This window comes from Thalia democratica, chromosome 4, assembly GCF_965202585.1.
Source record: "Thalia democratica chromosome 4, ktThaDemo2.hap1.1, whole genome shotgun sequence".
Lineage (NCBI taxonomy): Eukaryota > Metazoa > Chordata > Thaliacea > Salpida > Salpidae > Thalia > Thalia democratica.
The window spans coordinates 60,734,074-60,751,010 of NC_139168.1; the positions used below are offsets into that span (position 1 = coordinate 60,734,074).

At 27.0% G+C, this 16,937-nt stretch overlaps 1 protein-coding gene across 3 annotated transcripts in view; it reads left to right on the top strand.

Moving 5' to 3' along the window:
* Positions 1 to 16,937, top strand: part of LOC145834498 (uncharacterized) — a 36,241-nt gene that overhangs the window by 14,565 nt on the left and 4,739 nt on the right. For all 3 annotated transcript variants that reach the window (XM_082941940.1, XM_082941941.1, XM_082941942.1), the window contains exons 8-10: positions 2,653 to 2,745; positions 8,658 to 8,818; positions 8,944 to 9,066. In XM_082941940.1, coding sequence (XP_082798066.1) covers positions 2,653 to 2,745; positions 8,658 to 8,818; positions 8,944 to 9,066 — 377 coding nt within the window. The remainder of the gene's footprint in view (positions 1 to 2,652; positions 2,746 to 8,657; positions 8,819 to 8,943; positions 9,067 to 16,937) is intronic.

A 16,937-nucleotide genomic window follows, 5' to 3' on the forward strand; every position in this document is an offset into this window, starting at 1 on the left:
ATCGATGAGTATGACTTTAGACCAGGGTTTCCAAAACTAATTTAGTTCTAGCCTACTTGGCAGAAATTAAAAAATAATTGCTCTCCTATACTTTTATCTCCCATTTACTAGCAAACTACCTTCATTTAGTTTCCAAACTTACATAATAACTTTGATTACATGCGTAAATGTAACAAAATTATTTATGAATATATAAGTAACAATTCTCTACTATAAATATTAATTATCTGCTTGCTATATACTCGCCTAATAAAATCAAACTATACAACAGTTGTATACTGTAACATGTGGTTGATACCCGTAAATGGAAAATTTATCGTTTTTTGCTGTACAAAGTTAAAACGAAAAAGTTATTTTTGACTCTTATTTTTCTGGTGTTTATGTAATAATTTATAGTAAAAAGAAGTATCTTTGTTCATTTCGACTCAGATTAATTTAGTTAAAAGTAAAACGTTACGTAAGCTATAAACAATTATATTATTATTCAACACTGACCTGGAATTTTAGAGCTTAAAGATTAGTAATAATAATGAATAATAATTAATAAAAGTACAAATATTTTTATTATTTCTAATTGTCTTATTTATTGTATGTTTAAATTCTATTTAAACTTTTATCAATAAACTTAAATCAAATCAGAAAAAAATTCAGTTATTATAAATTATAAAATCAGAAAAAATTATATTTTTAATATTTTTTAGCGTTTTTAAAGTATTTAACTAACTAAATAAAAAGTTCAAAACTTACTATTACAACTACTGCAGCCTATGTTAAGAGTTGACATGAAAGTTTTCTGTAGCTTGAAAAAATATTTTACAAAAAGTTGTGTTATTTGAAACATATATACTAATATAATTTTATTAGGTTAAACATATTTTTATTAAAATCAACTTAAGTTATAAAAATTGGTGTCAATTGTGTTCCTTATGTAGGTTTGGATTAGTTTAATATAGGTAGTAATTAATTAATTCGTTTTTGTAAAAATGGTTTTAATGATAAATTTTTTTTTTGAAAATCATTCAGACTTTATATTACTATATAATCTCGAAGTACATTTTACAAATAGGTTTTAAAAATTTTAATTGCACTTATACTTATAACTAAGAGCAAATTTCAATCGATTAAAAAAAATTACATATATTGTAATTTTACTTTCTGTGCCTAATCTAACCTTTGTTCACAAATAATAAAAGTACTTTTAATATAAAAACATAATTTCTATTATTTATACACTTTTAAGTTTAAATTAGTTTTATAACAAATAAAAAACCCTTAAATATTTAAAAGACTAGGCATGGCGTCCGTAAGAAAACTTGTACAATGAGCTTGTTTTATAAAATATTAAAAAAATTTACTTAAACGTTACCCAAAAACTTTTAAGTAAAAATTGTTTTATTAAATTTATTACTTTGCGGTAGAATACTTTTATTATTATTGTGAGCAATAAGTCTAAAATAGTATGTATATGTTAATTTAAGGATATGATATACCTACGAAGGTACTTAAAAAAATTACCGTTACTTTCTCTTTTGTATTATAAATAATAACAATAAAAATAGGAATGAAATAGTTTTTTAAGTTTTTAATGTTCTTGTTACTAATACTTTTTCATGATAAAATAAACATAACTACAGTTTATTATAATGATTAAACTATATAGGCTTTTGTTTTCGTTAAGGAATTAATTTTTCAAAACAAAAAAGATAAGCTTTATAGTTTGTAACAAAGCAGTACCCTTGTTTTTACACGTAATAGTTTTTTCAACAGTTTCAATTTACACATTAATAAAAATCTAAAGAGTGTTTAAAATAAGTGCCCTTAACTTAGTTTTAAATAATTAAATCAAAGAACAATAAAAAGACTTCTGCTTTTTTATGTTTAGACTTACAGTATAGTTTATTTCAATTTAATATCTTAAATTAAAATCGTTCTGTAAAATATTTTCAAAAAATTTCAAGTAGATCAGTAGCTTTATGTTTAATTTTTGTCTAAAAAACAAAATAAAAAGTAACTGGTATACATTTTAATACGCATATTTAAGTGGAACACATATAATACAGTAAGAATTAATTGTATTTTGAAAAACTCTTTAGTTAGAATTTATTTTCATACTTTCTAGAAAATGGTATACTCAAAATAAGAAAAGGAGAAGTTGTTTTCAAGTATTATTCAAAGTGATTCTCAAATAATACTTTTTGTTTATGCTTAAGAATGCTTTTAAAATTTAACTTATATGTGCGTCTTGTGTAGGCAATACTACTTAAGAACTACAAGTTAAAATATTAGAGTAAAACAAAACCAACAAAACCTTTAACTGTTTTTTTTTATTTTTTACTAACAGGTTTTTTACCAAATTTATTTTTTTCTTTAATATATATATAGAAAATTATGTATTTAAATTAACTAATACACCTTCCACTTGAAGGGCTTTTAAATAGTTTATGTTGAAAATTCGAATTTAAATATTAAACTATATATATATATATATATATAAAGAAGATTTATAATTTCAATAAGTTAATTAATATTGTAGTTGCTGCCAAGCTAAAACCGAAGTTATCTGTAGTTTTATTTAGCTACAAATTTTTTATTGGTTTTTATATATATGTAACTAAATGAGCTTCTAGTTTTAACACCAGTAATTAAAAACAGAAACTGTTGAAAGTTTTGAACAACTGTCAAAAGAAACAAGAGATATAATTGAAGCTACTAACATTTCTTCAGATCTTATAAAATGCACTAAAGGTTTTTATAGGCGAACGCTGTAGTTTTAGTTAATACGAATTAGTTTTAGTGAAATTTTCCAGCAAAATAACCATAGTAGTATTTTAGTTTTAGATGTTTTAAAAGCATGCTCGGATTTTTTTTCGCTTTTAGTATTGTACTTTTATTATTAGACTTTATAAGATGACTTCAAAATTGTTTATTTGTTTTGTTTGGACTAAGATTATTTTTCTAAACTTCAAAAAACATCTATTTATATATTAAAATTATGTTATAAGATATGTTAGCTGCCTTTAATTTTCATTACTTTTTGTTTGTTGTATATTACCGATTGATGATATTTTTATATTACATACGTTTTTTCAATCATAAGTTTTAACTATAAATATTGATATAACAAACTCTTCATATGTTATGAATTTATATATAGCTCTTTGTAATTTAATTTTCAAACTTAGCTGATGTAAACTTGAATAATTGTAGCTATTAAAACGATTTCAAAATAAAGCGCGTATTTTACCTGTTTATAAAAAAAAATTTATTGTTTCATAACGTTTTTGTTTAACATTCGTTATTTTAATTAAATTAAAATTTTGTGCAAAAAAATTATTTATTTAGAATAAGTCTAGGTTCAAAAACTTATTAGCATATGTTTATTATAATTTAGAATTATTTCTACTTTTCAATAGCTGATTAAAATAAATTTGAAATACAGTTTTTATTCAAACTTCGATTTGATAAAAATTGTGTTAAAATTGCTAAATAATTTAACTATTTTTTTGTAGGTTTTAAATGTTTTAAACTTGTACATTTCAAGTAAACATAATTTTTCAAATGTAAATAGTATTAAGTAGTTCAAAACTTAAGCCTTCAATTGAATGTTTATGTACTAAAACGTAATACAAACATGGTATTTTACTCATAAAAACTTAAACAATAATAACTTTTAAGCGAAGTTAAAAATTATAAACTTTTGATAAACGTCTACTAAAAGATTAGTTTTGCTACTAGTAAGTGTAAATTTTTTTAGATATATTTTTATGTTACTCTTAAAAAAACTGGTACAGTTGATCTTAAATTACATAAAACATTGTAAGATAGCAACACTAAGTTTATGTCTCTTCTAAAAATATATGTTTGTGATTGTGAAACATTAGAAAAAATATAATATTTCTAAAACTTTCAATTCCACCAAGACATATCTAGCCTTAATAGTAAGTTTTATTTAAGTCTTATTAAAATGAGTTTTATATTTTCAAAAATTATTCTTACATTTTATTAAAAACAAATTTAAGCATCCTTTATGAGATAATTAAACTTGAAAAAATCTTTTAAACAATTACTCTAAAAGTAACTTTTTAAAATAGACTCGCAGAAAGCTATACTGCTTTGATAACTTTTGTACTTTAAGGAAAGTTATTATAATGGTATTTGAGAAAATATATTTTACTTATGAGTCTAGTAACTAAAATATAAAAATTTGTATAATAAGATATTATAAAGTTTTGCATCTGAATAGTTTTCTTTTTGAGACTACGATGGTAGACAATAATATACTTTTCATTGACATAACGATAAGCATACCAGATACCTAAAGACACCTGTAATCTAAAACTTTGAATTTCTCACCTATTTACAAAGAGATAAAAACTTGCTGTCAAATTTATAATAACTTCCAGTTAGTTTTATAGTTTTCACTTTAAATATCAAAAGCGTTTATTATCTACTAAATAACACTAAAACTCTATAAATTTTTAGTTTTAATATTTTCTTAATAGTTTCAAAAAATTATACTAACTCTACCCGTATGCTTTGTAAAATATATAAATAAAAAACATTTTACGCAGAGATATCATTAACTAGTTTGTTTACTTACATTAGAAAAAGTTAGTTAAGCTTTAACTTTAATAATTTAAAACTAAATGATGAAATTTTGACATTTGTAAATAATTTTTTACATGATAACATTCATAACTGTATTTAACATTTAAGTATTATTACGTTTGATAAAATCATATTGTATCATTAAAATTAGTTTTGTAGATTTCTTCAACTTTAGTATACTTTTTTTTTTAATTGATTTATTATCACAGCTCTCAGTAAAGTTTTTTAATCTATATACATTTATTTTTTCCAAATTTATATAGTTTACTAGAGGTTTTCAAAAGAACTTGAAAGAAGTATTATAGTTTTAATATAAAACAATATAGCAGTTGAAAAGTAGTATTTTCTCGAGATAATCGTTTTCAATATAAAACAAAAAGGTTAAAACTCTAATTTGCCATACAGCAATAGTTTAAACACTAATTTTTTTTTCAAAGTTTGACAAGTCATTAGTAATACTTTGGTTTAAACGTATTTAAAAAAAAAGATTTTTTTTTGATAGAAATTTTTTGTTATTGTACTAAACTAAAATTATAAAAGCTCTCTGAAACTAGCGGCAGATAGAACGAATTATTTTCAACTTTATGTTATCATTATTTTTTCAGTCTTTGACTTTACTTAAGCTCATTCTTTTTTAATATATTGGTTCAAACTTACTTACATTTTGGTTAGTAGCTTAGTTTCAGCAGAAGTATTTTATTTTGTAGCTAATAGTTTTTTAATAACTTTTTTTTAATAACATAAATAGAAATTTTAACATACTGAGTTATTTTCTCAAGCTTTAAAAAAGTATTTTTTACAATTAGTAAGCTTACTTAAAAATTTTAGATAAAAATGATGTTTTATAACACCTAAATAGAAAGTTTTACGTACTAAGTCATTTTCTCAAGTTTTATAATGTGTCTTTTACACCCTAAAGAGATTCTATTTGATTAAAAACATTGCTATAAATAGTCGGTAAGCACCGTAGAAAATTCGGCATTACCTTTGTTGCACGCCACAAAAATAAGTAAAATATATTTCATCAAGTTTTTTTTAACCAGCCACAGGAAGCAGTTTGACAGATCTTTTAATTTTTTGCTTACTGTAAAACGGTCGAACTCGTAAATGTCGAATTTTGAAAGTATTTCTTGTTATTAGTATAGATATTTATGTTATAAATACACTTAGAAATTAGGTGCTTTTCCAACTTTTTATTACAGAAAAATTTCTTTTAAGTTTGTAAAAACAAATCTATTGATATAATGAGTTATAAAAATGGACAGATTATTTGTGTAATAAAATCAAAAATTGCAAGTTTTAGCTTACTTAGAAACTAATTTTCTCCATTTTCTCTATAAAAGAACACATTTTGTTTTATTTGAGAACAGTTTTTATTATTATTTTGTAACTGGTAGAAAAAAAATTGTTACCTTCACTGTTTTTCCAAGTTGTAAAATACTTTTTTTAATAAACTTTTTTAAAAGTATGTTTTTAAAATAGCCGCTGTAGTCTACAATACTCTAACGTAGTTTTTTACAATGATACAATTTTAACTAATATATTTTTTATAATAATTATATAATAGTTATGTGTAATATAAATAAATAATTACATGTGCTTTAGAAGAATAATAAAGTATATATTTTAAATTGAAACTAAAAATTAAGCTTTATATAACAATGATACTTTATTTAAAGTATTGAATTTTTTAAAACTAAGTTTTAAGTAGTAACATAAAAAAGTTTTTAAACATGAAAGTAATAATGTTCCACTAATGTTGTACTCACAAAGTTTTTTCTAAATAGAACATTAATTTTTTAATTTAGAATTATTCATATAGAAACTATCTCTTAGCTTTTAAATTTTATAAAACACCTTGATAACTGTTTTATAGTTATTAATCAAAAAAATCCAAAACAGTCTTTTTTAAGTTTCGGTAACTAAACCAAAAGCCGAACAAGCATACAAACCCCTAACTTGTATAATGATTTGCATACTGAATGCAATGCATGTTTCTGAATCATTTGTCTGGATTTTTTCCAAGTGAACTTTTTATTCACTAGTACTAAACTTTAAGCTAAGTTCACTTATGTTCTTTCCACTTAGCTAAGAACTAAAGTGGGTATCAAACGAGGTTAAAACAGAAAGCTTGTTGTAAAGTTTTATTTAAATACTATTTTATTAAAGTTTATTTTTAAGGCCTGCTCTATTGTAATAAACTTTTTTATGAATAGTTTTAAACTTATTGAAAAGATGCATTAGTTATATTTCAAAAATACTTGTTCGAAAAAACTGCTTTGCATTTAATCATTAAAACATAATAAAACACTTCAAATAAAGATGTCAGATAGTATATAAGTTTTTCTTTAGAAAAGTATTTAAATCAAATAAAAACATTTATTTTTTAAAATTTGCTAAAAATTAAGCAGTTTTTATATAATGTATAAGCTATTTCGACTATTTTTTTACTACATTTTATTAGAAATAAGTGGTTTCAAAACAAAAAAGTGTATTTATAATTTTAAACCGAGAAAATTGTTTTGTATAGTTTTAAAAATACAAAGTTTACGAAAATCTGTCATTTTAATTAATATCTTTAGTATGATCTTTACATAAAAAAACATAAAGATTAAACACAAATGCAAAGTATTTTGCTGCAAAAATATTTTATGAAATTGTTGGGTATATAAGAATCGTTTGTTTGAATGTGACAGAACTTATACAACTAATTTTATAAAGGTTTCTTTATGGTCAACGTAAGCGTTGTAAGTAATTTCTGTATGATTGTATAACCTGAATTAAAAAACTTCAATTGTATACAAATTTATAACTTTTTTAAGTTAATTCTTTGCTGTTTTGCTAACACTGGGTATTAGGTTAAATCTTCTTAATTTTATAAAAAAAAGTTATCGAATTAAAATTAAGCCCTTCGATTTTCGTTGTTATAAATAATTATTCGATTAAAATTCTAGCTGGCATTGATCTAACTTGCAAAAATACCTTTACATAACACTAAACATACTTTAGTATTAAATTCATATATTTTAAGGGTGACAAATGAAAAACTAAACTGCATTTAAAAATTATTTTTACTCACAAAAAAAGAAAAAAAAAATTAAACGCATAAGCATGATTTAATCGAATTGATATAGTAGAACTTTTTTTTCGAATAAAAGTGTTTAGGAAAAATAATCAGTAACTATGATAATTTCTGATTTGCAAAAAGCATATTAATCTATTGTTAAATGCAGTTTTGATGTATAATAAAAGAATTTGCAATGTAGATATATTTTTTATCTTATCTTATCTAAAAAGTATCTTTTAAATTAGTTTTTAAAATGTTTAAAATTTTTATTAAACAGTTTACCTAAGTACTGTTTGTTTATATTTTAACAACCATTTACTCTAAAATTTGGTCTGCACCTAATATTTTAAGAGATCTATTGCTTAATTCTTTATAAGAAGCTATCTGCTAAAAGCTAATTCATAAACAGCGCTGATTTTCATGCTTATTTTAAACACTAATTTTTTATTTACAGATACCTATCATAACTTTTAGGTAAAAAGAGTAAAAACCAATATGTCAAAAAATCCTTAAGTAAAATTGTAGTAGTTAAAAAATATGCAAGAACATTCTGTTCAAAAAAAATTTTATCGCTATGGTTTTTTTATGACTATAATAAATGAAACTTGAGTTTTGTTTAAAAATTTTTAATTTCAAAAAATTCCGGTTTAATAATTTATAAAAAATTGTTTATTTTAAGCAACTCGGATAATGAACAATTTTTGTAATGTTTTTATTGAAAAGTACTCAAGATTTTTAATAATTTCGTTTTTATAGAAAACTATATATTGATTTTTTTTACAAATTTTTAATCAAAGTTAAACTTGTACAAATTTTGACGAAAATAATAGATATTAATAAATTAGCTTTTTGTATTTTTAAATTGATCGTTAGCTTGCTAGAAATTATTTTTGACCTTAGTAGTGATTATCAAAACAAAATAAATTTCTAACTTAATATATATTGCGATTTCACTATGGTTTTACTAATATAAAAAATCAAGCTCTTCAAGAAGCCGTTTCCAGCCGAGAAATAAAAAAGCTAGTTTCTGCCATTTCGCTTGCAATTAATTTCGGATTCGACCAGAGCGAGCTTGCAAACGAAACCATTGAAGCTTGCAAGCTGCTCGAAAAACTTCGCAGACTCGAAAAACTTCGAATGGAGGTTGTATTGACAGCTTTTGTATATTTTATAATAACACACTTTATAAAAAGTAAGAGCAATTTGATGAATAGTTTAAGTTCCAAATGTAATTTACACATTGACAAGAAAAAAACATATATATTGAGGTATTGGAATTAAAGCAAAGTACCATTTCTGAGCTGCGAAGTTACAACAGTCCATTGAAAATGATACATACGGTTATGATTGCAACTTATCTACTGCTTGGAACTCCGGAAAATGAAACAAGAGTTAGTCACGTTCGTACAATACCTTTTAGAATGTATATTCTGGAAGTTTACAATATGACTTCTGTTAGTGTTTTATAGATTTTAAAGTCGTTTAAGTATACTTACATCAATAAAAACTTCTTGTATTGCGCTTAAAATTTGTTACAATAGTAAACTTTTTTGTTTTTAATTTTAAGCGCTTCAGAAAAAAATATTCATACAACTAACTATACAGATTTATTCTGTATTATAATTTATCTAAAATAACTAAGTTTAAAAATGTCAACTTTTAATAAAAACAAAAACGCAAAGATATCAGAGATGCTTTACATTAAACATTTTTAAAAACCATAAAAGAAGCAATTTGCATTATCATATTATACAAAATGCTGGTCAATGCTATACAAGTGTCAAAATGCACTTTATTAACATATTTAAAGCGTTAAGCATCATACGCTTTGTAAATCATATCATACACAAATCAATTTTCGCATTTGTGCTTATAATGTAAAGAAAACACAAAAACCTGTCGTTCTTAAGCTAAATATCTAAGCAAGACAAATTGAGAAAAGTGTAACAAGTTAAATAATACTGTTTTTTGCTATGTTGAAATTTGTTGTCGATGTGTTTATTAATAATATTTTAGCAGTTAATTTGCTTTTTAACAAAAGTGTTGCTCGATATAAATCTAAATTTACAGTTAAAATAAAGTGAAAAATATTTTCTATAAAATTTGTAAAATTTTAAACAGCTAAAATTTTCTTTAAATCTTGTTAAAATATTCATAAGAATCTTATATACAATGTTTTATAAAGTATAACGTAAGATAATAATCATTCAAAAAACTAATTTGCTTGTCTAATTTAGTTGTTTTTGTTTGACAAAACTTTTAACTTAGAGAATTTTAACAGTATTAAAAATTCTATTCTTTTTTAAATTGGATCAACTAAAAAGTCAAAGTAAATATATTTTATAACGTTTTTTAGTTTAGATTAAATATTCTTTTAACTTTAAAAGCTCAAGCGATGCTTAAAAAATATTATCACAGTGTAAAAAATAAGTCAAAAAACCAATTTGAAGCCACAAAGTTATTAGGTCTATGAGAGTTATAATTAATTTTATACATCTTTCAGCTTTAGATAAAAATCTATGAAATAAATTACGGAGAGTTTTAGGTGATAAAAGCAAAATCGATACAACTGCAGTTTCGACGCTTATTGTCTCTTTTTAAAACAAAAACACTGCATAGCTCACTGGTTATATGATATTTATTTCTTCGCAGACTGCAGGTTATTATTGATTGAAATTTGGCGTAGCTTGTACTTAACATAGGCGTGCAAAATTAAAACATCCTTTGTTTTTTATCATTTAGTTTCGCTTTGCTATGGAAGTGTTTGCTTTAGAAAAAAGAAAATTTCAAATTTCGTAACCAACTTCATTCAAGCAGATTTTTTGGTTTAAAATTAGATAATGTTAATTAATCATTATGTTTTTAATTAAACTCATACTAGTAGGTGTTTAAATGTGCATTAACTATAAACTGCATTAGAAAATTACCAAAAAATAATTTTAATTTTCTGTGGTTAAGCTTCAAAAACCAAAACTGATAATCTTTCTAAATCTATTCAAGATTTCCGAAGTATAAAAATGAGAAAAAAGTATGGCAGGCTAGCGAAAATGTAACTAAAAAGTAATAGATATAAAATAATATATTAATGACATATTGCAAAATGTTTTTCACACAATTGTTATGCCAAAATTTTTAAAAGATTTAAGTTTAGTTGCTTTTATAACATAACAAAAAATTGTAACTATGTATTATTGATTCTCCTTTGAAAGTTAAGCAGATACGGCTGTTGTGTGTCTTATAGCACCTTTAGGTCACTATTACCTACCACAAGTTGTAATGTTTGATAATCTAGATGTGGTAAGATACTTACGAAACAAGTGTGTAATTTACTAACCGATAAGCTAAGCACTAGTCGAAAGAGTAAAACTTTTAAATTGTTTCAGATGCGAAACTTTTGAAGAACTTCAAATTAAAAATCATCAGGTACTAAGTAATTTAAAAAAAATAAACTAAGGCTAGATTAAACTTTATAATATAATTTTAAAAAAAGCTCATACTCTTTCTTGTCAAAAAAAGCTAACAAAATAAAAGCAAAATGCGTTTTTATTTTTGAAATCAAATCAAAATACTATTTAATAAATAACAACCTAGGTAAAGTTTTTAAGTATTAGAAATTATAATATCATTTGAAAACTTGACGAGTAACTTTAATTAAAATTCAAAATAACATGAAGTCGACTGATATTAAAAAAAAAAGTATTTTTTAGTAATAATTTGTTTTTTGTAAAAAAATATATCCTAAAATAAATAAGTAGCTTTCAAATTTTTTTGACTATGCTAACAAGTATTCTAAGCTTTTATATTGAATGTTAAGTTTAAAAGTATGTTAATTTATTTTATACGTTTTTCAATGTTAATTATTTATGACATTTGCAATATTACTTAGAAAATATTATGGTTATATTTCAACTAGCTTTACATGTTCTTATAATCTTAATAAATAAAGGATTACGCTCGTTTTTTAGACTATTTAAGAATAGTAAAAGAAGGCAATTTTTTTTTTACAATTTTAGTTTAGAAAATTTAAGTATTGAAGCATTTTATAAAACATATCATAGTTTAAAAGGCAACTGTTTTGAACTTTGAATATTCCAGTCGTATGACTGACATTTACAGTACTAACCTTTAAATGAAAAGCACGAAAACACATTTCTATTCAATAAATTTTATTTCCAAAAACGTTGCTCAGCAAACAAAAACAAAAAAGATTGAATTTACTTGTTATAACCATTTAACTTTTCAATAACTCATTTCTTATAATCGGCACAAATAGTCTAAAAAAGTTAAATAAATACCCTGTAAATGTTTAAATCTTACACTCCAAACAAAAAATAAGGCATAAAACGAAGAAAATTGCACCTTTCAAATAGTCACCTTAAAGACTGCAATGCGTATACAAAAAAAAAAGAAGCGAAGCAAATTAATTTTTGATCGAATTAAACGTGTTCAGTAAGTTGTTGCTGCTACGGCATAATAAACAAAAAAGAACATAACTCAGTAGGAAAATATTGATTTAATGCTTCCTTTACCTGCGCACACGCGCTAGTTCACTTTTAATTGAAGAGCAAAATAACCTAATTTCACAGTTACAGTTGCTTGTAAACATTATTTATGCGAAAATAGAAGGGCGAAAAACTTAATGCGCGAGCAAGTGCAAAAAGAAAAAAAAAGTTTAGCCTCATAACTAGAAAACAAAAGCTAGTTAATTAAAAGCTGCAACTTTGCAGCAGCAAGCGTCTCCATCTACTAATTACAGGAAACAACGTGAAAAGTCGGTCGAATCGATAAAAACATCATCTAGCAGCTAAGCAGGAAACTGATGGCCCTAAAAACATTTTTCTGGGTCACGCGAACTCAGAAAAACGAAAACGTCTTTATCCCGCAAGCCTCGTCGGTTATGGACAGCGTGTTGTTGCCAGACAGGCAGCAGGTCCTCGGCTCGACCAGCCCGTCTTTCTTGGACAGCAGCACTCCGATGAACCCGCCCACCGGGTTGTAGATGAGCACCCTGGCTGTCTGCCTGTCCACAATCAGGATGTTGTTGTTCTGGTCAACGCAGACGCCCCGCGGGTCCAACGGCACAGATTCATCGTTTTCAACCACGATTTCCGACACGGTCTTCGAGCGGTCCCTCCTGAAAAATTAAATATATGCTTAAGATAAGAATGAGACAATTAATAATAGATGTAGTTTTTTGTTACATACAGCTAGCTTTTTTCGTTGAAATGCTAGTGCTTACACTTATTACGTTTTTATCGTTCATCTTTAGAATTGTAAAATTGCAGTAAATTACTAAACAAACGCAATAGCTTTTAAAAATTAAGCGTAAAATAAATTCGTTTACGTGTTTTCTTTTTGACAAAAAATTGTTTATGTTTTGCATAAACTTTTTCTGGTAAAACTTTATAAATTTTTGAAAATAATAAAATTTTGACTAATGAAATTAACCAAAAAATAGTTGTTAATTTTGTAATAATAAAAAAAACATCGTTTATTAGAAACTTCTAGCTACTATTTGAAGCTAAATGTTATTACAGAAGGCGAACGAACAAAATATCGACAAAATTATCATATTTCCTTTTGTCAAAAAACAGAACAAAAGAAAGCGGCAATGCGTGCGCAAGTGACGCAGAACATTGATTTATTTCAGCCGAAAAAAAAAAATTAAAAGGCATTCATTTGTGCGCGGTGCGAAAATTTAGGTGAACGCCTTGCGTCGCCACGCTAATAATCACACAACGCGCGACGCAAATATCGATCTGCGCAGTTTAATTGACTCACCTCTGCTCGTACTTGTTGCTTCTGTGCGAAGCGTGCGATTTGTCGCTCTGCTTGAAAATCGTCGCCTTTTTGGTGGGTGAAGACGATACGTCGCTTCCACGGCTCTGATTGGACGATATATGGAGCCCGTTGACCATCAGGATCTCGGAAAGGGATTTGTTGGACTTTCCCCGCCGGATCGACCTCAGCAGCTTGCGGCACCGGCTCTCGCTGCTCGCACACAGCGACTTTTTGCGACCGCTGCCCGACGGCAGAGAAATTGAAAAGTCGAATGGCGAGCTCGATCGGTCACGTGCCTTTCGCTGTTCCGCATGACTGCTGCCGAAGTTGATGAGGGACATAGCGCGAACCCTGGCCTTCGATTGAGCTGAAACAAAAATGAGATTGAGATGGTATTGAAATGCGATTTGTTGGGAATGTTAGTGCGACTTACCGTCTAAAAGATTGTCTTGGTTTTCTACCGGTTCGGCTTTTACCTTTCCAAGCCTAAAGAATACTGAGCCGTCTCTGTTGAAACCAATGACAGAACGTTCTTCGGTGTCAGTAACAATGATCTAAACATTGTTGTAAAAATGAATATTTTGGTAAAGTTTTAAATTTGTTTATATCTATGAAAAATTTAATGTTTTTATGAGTTTTTGTATTTATGTATATATTCTTAATAAATGTATCAAACTTTGCAGCAAAAAAAAAAAAAATCAAAGTAATGCAGCAAAGCGACTGAATTCTTTTTTTGAGTTTAAAACTAATGACCAGTGGCTGATCCCTGGTGTGCTTTCAAAACAAAAGTTTAGTCGAAAAAGCGGCTAAAAACAAAAGAGAAAGCGAAAGCACCGAAGGGGATTTATAGTAAACACAACAAAAAAAAGCTTTGAAGAAATTGTGCACAGTTGATGGATTGTATTGATTACCTGATTTTTGCTGTTGCAAGCGACGTAGCGCGGTGCAGTCAGCTTGACTCTTCTGCCGCTCCTGCTGCCCCTCGACGCTTTCTTTTCCTTTTCGTCGTTCGCCGCAGCTCCCTTCGCGTCTTCTGGCTTCTCTTGGCGGTGGTACAGTTCTTGGCAGTAAGATTTTTCATACCCGCAGCCGCTGGACCTGCGCAAAAATAAAATCTTTAGTAAATTTTGTTTACTTCTAAGCATTGTGTGACTTACAAAACTGGTTCTTTCTAAATGAAACATTTTGCTCGTGGAGAGAAAGCTTTTTAGTATTTTTAGCTGATTGAGCAAAACATGAGAAATATTTTTTCTAACCAAAATATTGTGACGGACGCTCTATTTTAATGTCTGCTTTCGCTGCCAAATAGGTTGCGTGGCTGCGTGATCGATTGATTTTAATTTAATTGTACACAGCGTGGTCAAACTCTGTTGAATCACATCAGTTCGCTAAGTAGTGGATCAGTAAAGAACTCACTCTTTATTTTTTTGCTAAGTAATTTTTAAACAAAACAAATACACATTTGCAGTTTTAATTTTATTAGCAGAAAAAAAAAGTAAATAAAAATTTTTGTAGATTTTATTTCATTAGAAAATAAGAATGAAAAACTTTGAAAATAAAATTTCAATGTAACAAATTCTATTAGCCTCATAATTATAAAACAAAGATAAACATATTTTCTGTGTTTTAGTAGACAGATATTCCAGCCGAAAGCAAGCAAAGCAAAATCGATCTGATAAAAATTCGGAGCAAAAAGAAATGTTTGAAAACTTTGAAAAGCTTAACGTAAATTTCTGTGTTTGGATGACGTTTGTTTTTATAACAGCGCTAATGCCTGCATCAACACCGACCGAAGCTCTTGAAATTGTTATCAGATATTCTAAAAGCTACTGCTTACACAACAGAAAAACGCATAATTCCAGACACATTAGCATTAAAAAAGTGAGCTGTAGCACACTCGAACGAGCTTCGAAAACACGATGTGGTTAGAGCTAAAAAAAAAAAACTCACCCCTTTTTGTATTTTGAATTTTTGTGCGCTGATCCGTGAAATTGCTGAAGAACGGTGCCCCTTCTGTGATGAATGACATGCACCATACCATGCTTGCTCTCCGTAACCACGTAGTTTCCTAAAGTTAGAGAGCTTTAACTCATTAGCTCTGTTGCCATATGTTGCGCTAGACGCTGAAGTGAAGTTTATAGTAAAAATTGAAAAAAATAATTCTGTTATTATTGAAAATTTTGCATGTAACTTTCGAGTTAGCTAATTGATATAAAATTAATCTTTAAGAAAGTAACTTGTAATTTTTTTTGCCATGCTATCACTTGTACTACTTTTAAAAAACCAATATAATTTATAACCACCTTTCTAACAAATCACATACATTTGGAAGAAATAACATAATTCTCTTAGATTTAAATTGCTTAATATATCAATAAATTAAAATTTGTTTATCATTCTGAGCACTGCAAACAAAAACGCTAGGCGCAGAAGAAAGCTTAAAACAAACCGTCGCGGTCGCAGGTAATCCCCCAGCACGAGTAAAAATTTTCAAAGTTGAACCTCCTCTGCAGCTGGCCTTCCAAGTTGTACAAGCACACCTGAGTATAAAAAAATAGAGAAAATAAAATATAAAATAGTTAAAATAAATTTGTAACAATCAAACCGCCCTCACCTCGCTCAGATGGCACACGGCCATGGTCGTCTTGTCCTTTGAAAGGGTGATTCCCCTACCGCAACGGGGCCACGTGGGGGCGCGGAAGGCGATCTTTCGGTTTTCCGTGATAAGATTTATCTGTTGTTATTGATTTATTAATTTTTGCAGCTTTGCAGTAATTTTTTATTTATTCCAGAATTCATCGCCGCGCTGCCGTTTCTCTTTTTTCTTCAGTTTTTATTGACTCCGTTTAATATTTAATGATTTGCCATTACAAGGTTGGTATTTTAAGATGATTAGGCATTGAACCTTTAGCTTTTGTGTTTGGTGTTATTTAAAAAAAGCCAAGGCAAGCAGGTTCAATGTTTTTCATGTCCTTTTGAAGTTATTTTTAAATTGATATATTTTAGAAATTTATTGATTTAAAGAGCATTAAACTTAATTGAACTTACAAAAACGAAAAAAAGTCGTTTATAACATAAAAAACAATTCACTAAAGCTTATTTTCTTTATCTCACAGACAAATGTTTATGCTTACATTAGAAAACTATTTAAAACCTAAAATACTTACATTCACTTTTCTTGCGTCCGTCGCCGCAAGGGTCGGATCGTTGGGAAAGCCAGCCAAGTCATGCACATCATGTTCAATGGTGAAACACTGGAACCTCCCGCAAACGTGCGACTGCTTCCATTTGAGAAAATCTAGCTGCAATCAACATTTTATGCGAATGTTATTACATGAACTATTCAAAAATTTCAATTTATAAGTGATCATTTATACTAAAAAAAATTACCGAGTCCATGCAGTTGAAATAGGAAGATTTTAAGTCTGCCGACTTTTGAATGTTTCTCGTCATCGGTATGGACTGTTGCAGCAAGGAGCTG